At 48.5% G+C, this 8,384-nt stretch overlaps 1 protein-coding gene across 2 annotated transcripts in view; it reads right to left on the reverse strand.

The window, feature by feature from the left end:
• LOC125917974 (uncharacterized) overlaps positions 1–4,470 on the reverse strand; it is a 48,320-nt gene extending 43,850 nt beyond the window's left edge. For both annotated transcript variants that reach the window (XM_049624029.1, XM_049624030.1), the window contains exon 1: positions 796–4,470. In XM_049624029.1, coding sequence (XP_049479986.1) covers positions 1,861–2,943 — 1,083 coding nt within the window. In that variant the 5' untranslated portion in view covers positions 2,944–4,470 and the 3' untranslated portion in view covers positions 796–1,860. The remainder of the gene's footprint in view (positions 1–795) is intronic.
• Between the last annotated feature and the right edge of the window lie 3,914 nt (positions 4,471–8,384).

Genomic DNA, 8,384 nt, shown 5'->3' on the forward strand with positions numbered 1-8,384 from the left:
AGACCCCTCAGGCTAGAAGGGGTATCCCACCATGAACTTAGGAGCTGTGTGTCTCTAGGGAAGTTACCGAACCTTGCTGGGCGTCAATTTACGTACAAAACAAAGACAACAACAATACCTGTCTCACGGGGCTGTTGCTGGAATCAGCAGGGCAAGTGAGTGCATGAATAAACAAAGAAAAGGGCTTGGTGCAGACTGAGCATGTCAAAGGTGTGAGCAACGTCAGGACTGACCACCCCCCCCACCCCACCCCACCCCCCACCAGCCGGGGGCACGCTGATGCACGAGCACACCGATGTGCATTTTCTTCCGCAGCACCTGTCACAGGGTTTGGGGCCGGATGAATGCTCGCTAATGCTGGGTGGCGCGGAGGGAGGGCAGGAGGGAGCCCTCCACTCACGCACACGATTTAACCAAGTCCGCCAGGGAGGGGGGAGCGGGCTTCCAAACCCTGCAGGAGCCTCCGTCATCAGAGCTGGAACTCTGGCCGGGGAGCTCCACGCGGGAGAGAGAGGGCTGAGCCCCTGCACCTGCGAGACCCCGTGTCCCTTCACAGATGCGAGGCAGGGGTCCTCGGGATCCCAGGCCAGGGGGCCGGACCCCCAAGGATGCTTCCCAAGGAGAGAAAAAGGCCAGGTACGCACCGGCCCGTCTCCCTCCCTCCCCTGTTCCCTCACCACCTTCTTTCTCTCTGTCTCTCTCTCTCTATGTATCTCCCGCATCCCCCCCCCCCCTCCAGCCCATAGCCCTCTCCCCAGCTCTCCCCCCGCCCCCATTCGGAGAGCAGGGCAGGACCTCATCTGGGACCACACGGTCACGCTTCGCCCAGAACGTCTTCGGGCTGCTTCTCTGGCCAGTTGTGAACGAGTACGTTTTGCCAAAAGGCCCACAAATCAATATCATCCCACTCTGTGCGATTCCTGCGGTAAATTACTGTTTCGTGACTAATGCTCTGCGGGGAAGAGAACTCTCCAAGACGGCTCAGCACCTCAGCCAGAGGCTCCTGTCCAAATAAGAGAAAACAGACGCCGATTTCTGAGACCCTGCTAGCAATGGGCTGTGGGCCCCCGACGCAGAGCCAAAAGAAACCTTAATAAGGTCATTATTTATCTACTTAGCAAAAATGTGTACGTCTAACGTGGGATTGAATCTTCCCGTGCCTTTGCAACACTAGCTTCTCGATCTCCTTGAGCCCCAGGCAGGAAGCAGATAACAAAGGGAGTCGAAGAGAGTTATTGATTTTTCGCAGCCAATCCTGCAGTGTTTCTGCACATACTAACAAAGTCACGGACAGTCTCCAGGAAAAGTTGTCATGACTGAACCCCCATTATTGCTCCTTACTTAATTTTTTTTTTAAGTTTTTTTTTTTTTTTTTTGAGAGAGAGAGGGAGAGAGCATGAGCAGGAGAAAGGGAGAGAGAATCCCAAGCAGGCTCCACACTGCCAGCACAGAGCCCGATGCGGGGCTCGAACCCACCATCAACTGTGAGATCATGACCTGAGCCAAAATCAAGAGTCAGATGCTTAACCGACTGAGCCACCCAGGCGCCCCCACTCCTCACTTACTTTTTGGAGATCAGTTCAGTGTGTGGCTGCCCTGCGAACTCTTATGCACCCTTCAAAGCCCAATCCAAATGCCCTCTCCCTTTGTCGCCACCACCCAGGCCAGGAAGGTCCCACCGCTTGCTGCCCCGGGCTTCCAGAAGGCTGGGTGCACATGCCCATCTGCCTCCTGACCTTCTACTAGTCTGTGAGCTCCTGGGGCACAAGGTCACTGTCTTCCTCATCGTGTTCTCCGGAGCATCGTGTTCTCCGTGCCTGGTACATGGGGGAGACTCAGCGGGCTCGTCGGCTGAAGGAGCTACAAGGAGGTGACAAGTTCCCATACCAGGGCTGGGCGTGAAGCTGCACATTTAGGATCAGAAGCTCTTGGAAAACCTAGGGCTCCTGGACGCCAAGCCCCCGTCCACATTCTCCAGCCCCTGGAGCCATGCAAGAACCCAGAGAGAGGCACAAGGGGGTTCTGGGTAGCGAGAAGCCCGTCCCCGCCTTGACAGTGCGAGGCCACGGAAACAGCCAGAGGCTCGCAGCCAAGACCTGGCGTGGAGCCGCGGTGCCTTGGCCTCCGGCCGCGCAGGGAGCCGGCGAGCCTCAGTTTCCTCCTCCGCACAAGGAGGACAGTGATGCCTCCAGGACACCGTGGCAAGGGAACCCGTAAGGCGGCCCGACCCTGGCCTGGCCTTAACTTGGCAAGCTCGTCCTCAGAATCTCCGAGAAGGTCGGAGAGTGGAGTAGTGGAGTGGTGGCTTCCAGTGAAGGGGAGGACGAAGGCGCTGGGAGGTTCAGGGAGGTTCCCAAGAGGGCTTTCACTGCCTGGCAGTGGGAGGCCCACAGAAAACATCTGTGGACCGATGGAGGGAAGCGATGAGAACCAGACTGAGTGCAGGGCTGAAGGGCTAGGCGTGGGGAGAAGGAGCAGAAGCCCGCTGAGCCTGAGGGGGTGCACACAAAGATCTGTGAGCTGAAGCCCGGGGACAGAAGGCCGCAGAACAATAAGGAAAAGAACTGCGTGACGTTGGAATGCGCGGCTGCTGGGGGAGGGGGTGAGCACCCCGTCGCTGGAAGAATGCAAGCCAAGAGCAGATGAAAGAAAGATCGCTTCACAAAACCACAGTAAAAGGAATCCAAGCATTGGGTGGGTGCTTAGACTAAAAATTCTCGGGGCGCCTGGGTGGCTCAGTCGGTTGAGCGTCCGACTTCGGCTCAGGTCCTGATCTCGCGGTCTGTGGGTTCGAGCCCCGCGTCGGGCTCTGTGCTGACAGCTCGGAGCCTGGAGCCTGCTTCGGATTCTGTGTCTCCTTCTCGCTCTCTGCCCCTCCCCCACTTGCACTCTCTCTCTCAAAAATAAACATTTAAAAAAATTTTTAAACGTCCCTTCTATCATCAAATAATAATAATGGAGACGAGAAGGTTTTATGTCCTTATTTGACAAAAGTTAAAGGTAGCAACCTTATATTGGCCCTGATTTCTTTTTAAGCCAGTTCACAGAATCCTAAAGTCCGGGAGCTCCTACCCTTCTTTGGGTCCGAAAAACTGACTTTCCTTCAGGCTTCTCTTCACCTCCCCCCGCTGCCTCACCCCTCTAAGCCTCTGCCTCCCACGTGAAGCACCAGGGTGACACCCCCAGGTCCTCGGCTACCCCTGAGGGTGACACGGAGGTGGCTGCAGCCCCAGGACACCCATGGTGAAGGCAAGGGAATGCGGGGCACCTGACGGGCCATGGGAGGTGACCCTGACCTCACGGTCTCACGCCCGACACACGTGCACGGGCCTCTGTTGGTTCTCAAACAAACCTTTGAGGCTGGCGGGGCAGAAAAAGTCCCCATTTGACGGATGAGGAAACTGAGGTTGAAGAAAGGCGAAGTGACCTTTCCACCGTCTCTCAGCAAACCAACTGCAAGGCAGAGGAATGTGTCCTCACTCACTTCCTCCCGGCCCAGGGTAGTGGGCTCACGATCTCTGGTCAACCACACATGCACCACCCCTCTGTCTGCAGACATGACGAAACGGAATCTTCCTGACGTCTTTGTTTTCAGGGACCAGTTCAGATCAGAAAGGGTTAAGCGTCTAACCTGCTCACAATTTTTTTTTTTTTTTTTTTTAAGGTCAAGAATGGCACCTGCCTTTCAAGAACGTCCTAGCTGGTCAGACAGACTAGCAGATTCTTTTCATTCTGCGCCAGAGAGTGCAGAAAGCTGGAACGTTCCATATCTGGGCAGAAGGCCCAGCAGAGCGGGGAGACTCCCAACGGTGTTCCCGCGGGGAACGCCAGGCCTCGAGCTCCTTCCCCACCTCTCCGTGGTGGAGGCCTGAGCTCTCATGACCCCTGGATACTGAAACCAGATCCCGGACGTCCCCAGAGGACCAGAGAGGAAGGGGCCCAGGTCTTGCCCCAGCATGCATGAACCGTGCCAATGGAACCAAGCTGATGGGGGATGAAGTCAATTGCTTCCAGGATAATTAATTTAGAATCAGACACAAACCTAGTGGGAAATCAGCCCATTAAGAAAGAGAAAGAGATTTGGGGCGCCTGGGTGGCTCAGTCGGTTGAGCGTCCGACCTCGGCTCAGGTCATGATCTCACGGCTTGTGAGTTCGAGCCCCGCATCGGGCTCTGCGCGGACAGCTCGGAACCTGAAGCCTGCTTCTGCTTCTGTGTCTCCCTCTCTCTCTGCCCCTAACCCACTCCCATTCTGTCTCTGTCTCTCTCAAAAATAAATAAACTTTAAAAAAATTTAAAAAAAAAGAAAAAAGAAAATAACAGCTTTATTGAGCTAGAATTCACACGCAACTCACAGATCTCAAGTATTCAACGCCGTAGTTGCACAAAGTTGTGCAATCACCACCATTAATTTTAGAACACTTCCATCGCCCCCAAGAGAAGCCCCACACCTACTAACAGTCACTCCCCATCTCCCTCCCCCAAGCCCCCAGCCCCAGCCCCAGCAAGCCCCGGGCAACCACGAATCCACTTTCTGACTGCACAGATTTGCCATTCTGGACCCTTCATATAAATGAAATCCCACAATCCGTGGTCTTTCGTGGCTCACTTCATCCACTCAGCATATTGTTTTCAAGCTGCTTCTGTATCGTAGCGTGTGGCAGTCTTCCCTGTTCATCGCCAAATAATATTCCATTGTACGGATTCATCACATTTTGTCTCCTCGGTCACCAGTTGATGGACATTTGGGTTCTTTCCACATTTACGTACAAGTTTCACATGGACGTAAGTTTTCTTCTTCTTGGGGTACATATACCCAGGAGCAGAATTACTGTGTCATATCGTAGCTTTCTGTTTAAGCTTGTGAGAAACTGCCCGACTATTTTCCAAAGGAGCCGCACCATTGACATTCCTACCAGCTGTGTTCAAGGGTTCTAATTTCTCTGATTCCTCACCAACACTTTCATTTATCTGACTTGTTGATTCTAGAAATCGTAGTGGGTGTGAAGTTCTATCTTGTGGTTTTGATTTGCATCTCCCTGATGACTGGTGATGTTGAGCATCTTTTCATGTGCTTACTGGCCCCTTGGAGATCTTCTTCTTAAATTTACATCCAAGTTAGTTGGCATGTAGTGTGATAATGATTTCAGAAGTAGATTCCAGGAGTAGATTTATCCCCTATGTGTAACACCCAGTGCTCATCCCAACAAGTGTCTTCCTTAATGCCCCTGACCCATTCGGCCCATCCCCCCTCCCACAACCCCTCCAGTAACCCTCAGTTTGTTCTCCATATTTATGAGTCTCTTCTGTCTTGTCCCCCTCCCTGTTTTTATATTATTTTTGTTTCCCTTTCCTTGTGTTCATCTGTTCTGTGCCTTAAAGTCCTCATATGAGTGAAGTCATACAATATTTGTCTTTCTCTAATTTCGCTTAGCATGATACCCTCTAGTTCCATCCACGTGGTTGCAAATGGCAAGATTTCATCCTCTTTGATTGCCGAGTAATACTCCATTGTATATATAGACCACATCTTCTTTATCCATTCGTCCACTGATGGACATCTGGGCTCTTTCCATACCTTGGCTATTGTCGATCGTGCTGCTATAAACATTGGGGTGCATGTGTCCCTTCGAAACAGCACACCTGTATCCTTTGGATAAATATCTAGTAGTACAGTTGCTGGGTCATAGGGTAGTTCTATTTTTAATTTTTTGAGGATACTCCACACTGGTTTCCAGAGTGGCTGCCAGACCAGTTTGCATTCCCACCAGCAAAAGAGATCCTCTCTCTCTGCATCCTCGCCAACATCTGTTGTTGCCTGAGTTGTTCATGTGAGCCATTCTGACAGGCGTGAGGTGGTATCTCATTGTGGTTTCGATTTGTATTTCCCTGATGATGAGTGATGTGGAGCATTTTTTCATGTGTCGGTTGGCCATCTGGATGTCTTCTTTGGAGAAGTGTCTATTCAAGTCTTTGCCCATTTCTTCACCGGATTATTTGTTTTTTGGGTGTTGAGCTGGGTAAGTTCTTTATAGATTTTGGATACTAACCCTTTATCTGATGCGTCATTTGCAAATCATCTTCCCTCATTCCGTAGGTTGCCTTTTAGTTTTGCTGATTGTTTCCTTCGCTGTGCAGAAGCTTTTTATCTTGATTGAGGTCCCAACAGTTCATTTTTGTTTTTGTTTCCCTTGCCTCTGGAGACATGTTGAGTAAGAAGTTGCTGCAGCCGAGGTCGAAGAGGTTTTTGGCTGCTTTCTCCTCTAGGATTTTGATGGCTTCCTGTCTTACATTGAGGTCTTTCATCCATTTTGAGTTTATCTTTGGGTATGGTGTAAGAAAGTGGTCCAGCTTCATTCTTCTGCACGTCGCTGTCCAGTTTTCCCAGCACCATTTGCTGAAGAGATTGTCTTTATTCCATTAGATATTCTTTCCTGCTTTGTCAAAGATTAGTTGGTCATACGCTTGTGGGTCCATTTCTGGGTTCTCTATTCTGTTCCACTGATCTGAGTGTCTGTTTTTGTGCCAATACCATACTGCCCTGATGATTACAGCCTTGTAATACATCTGGGATTGTGATGCCTCGAGCTTTGGTTTTCTTTTTCAGGATTGCTTTGGCTATTTGGGGTCTTTTAGGATTGTTTGTTCTAACTCTGTGAAGGATGCTGGTGTTATTTCGATAGGGATTGCACTGAATGTGTAGATTGCCCTGGGTAGTATTGACATCTTAACAATATTTGTTCTTCCTATCCAGGAGCATGGAATCTTTTTCCATTTTTTTGTGTGTCTTCTTCAATTCCTTTCATAAGCTTTCTATAGTTTTCAGTGACCTCTTGGATATCTTCTTTGGAGAATGTCTATTCAAGGCCTTTGTCCATCTTTTAACTGGTTGTTTTTTAATACTGAGTTCTAAGAGTTCTTTATTCTAGATACAAGCATAGAATACATATGACTTACAAATATTGTGTTCCATTTTGTGGGCCGTCTTTCACTTTCTTGATGGTGTCCTAGGAAGCACAAAATTTTCTGATTTTGATGAAGTCCAATTTACTTATTTTTTCCTTTGGTCATTTATGCTTTTGGTATCACGTTCAAGAAACAATTGCCCAATTCAAGGAAAAGATTTACACCTATTTTTCTTCTAAGAGCTTTATAGCTTTAGCTCTTACATTTAGGTTTTTGATCTACTTTGAGTTAATGTTTATAAATGGTGTGAGGTAGGGGTCCAACTTCATTCCTTCACATGGGACTATTTGGTTGTACCAGTACCATTTGTTGAAAAGACTATTCTTTCTCTACTGAATTATTTGCTACTTTTGCAAATCAATTGACTGGAAATGTGAGGGCTTATTTCTGGACTTTGAATTCTATTCCACTGATCTGTATGACTATCTTTGTGCCAGTACCACACTGCATTGACTACTATTGCTTTGTAATAAGTTCTGAAATCAGGAAGCATAAGCCCTGCTACTTGGTGTCTCTTTTTCAAGACTGTTTTGGCTGTTCCAGGTTCCTTGAGGTTCCATATGAGTTTTAGAATCAGCTTGTCAATTTCTGCAAAGAATTCAGCTGGAATTTTCAAAGGGAGTTGTGTGGAATCTGTAAATTAATTTGGGAGCAAAGCCATCTTAACAATATTAAGCCTTCTGATACATGAACATGGGATGTCTTTCCATTTACTTAGGTTGTTAATTTCTTTCAAGTACGTTGTCATTTTCAGAGGATAAGTCTTGCACTTTGTTAAATTCATTCCTAAGCATTCTATTCTTTCTTGATGCTACTGCAAATGGATTTCTTTTCTTAATTTAATTTTCACTGCAAGTATATAGAAATGCAGAAGTATACAGAAATGTAATTCATTTTTCTATCGGTCTTGTATCCCACAACCTTACTGAAATTGTTCATAAGCTCTGCTATTCCTTCGCATGGTCTCTATGTAAGATCATCTCATCTGCAAACAGTTTTAATTCTTACTTCCCAATCTCGATGTCCTTTATTTACTCGTGGGTGTTTGTGGGTTTTGTTTGAGATTTGTCCGTTTGCATTGTTTGCCTTACTGCCGGCTGTGGCTAGGATCTCCACTGCAATGTTGAATCAAAGTGGCAATGACGGCCAACCTAGTCTCATTCCTGATCTTAGAGAGAAAGCGTTGAGCATTTCACCCTTAAGTCGAACATTAGCTGTTGTGCGTTTAAGTTCAAACTGTTCAGTCTGGAGTTGGTAACATTACGAGACTTCTCTAAGTAGTGAAGAATCACACAAACTGTTCTAGATGCAAAACGAGCACAGGTGCCTTCCCTGAAGGGCCCCCGGACTATGGGACAGGCTCAGCCTTCCCTGTGAGAAACAGGGCTTTCCCCAACCGTTGGATGGGCTGCTCTGTGA

The sequence above is a fragment of the Panthera uncia genome, unplaced genomic scaffold, assembly GCF_023721935.1.
Source record: "Panthera uncia isolate 11264 unplaced genomic scaffold, Puncia_PCG_1.0 HiC_scaffold_352, whole genome shotgun sequence".
NCBI classification, from domain to species: Eukaryota; Metazoa; Chordata; class Mammalia; order Carnivora; family Felidae; genus Panthera; species Panthera uncia.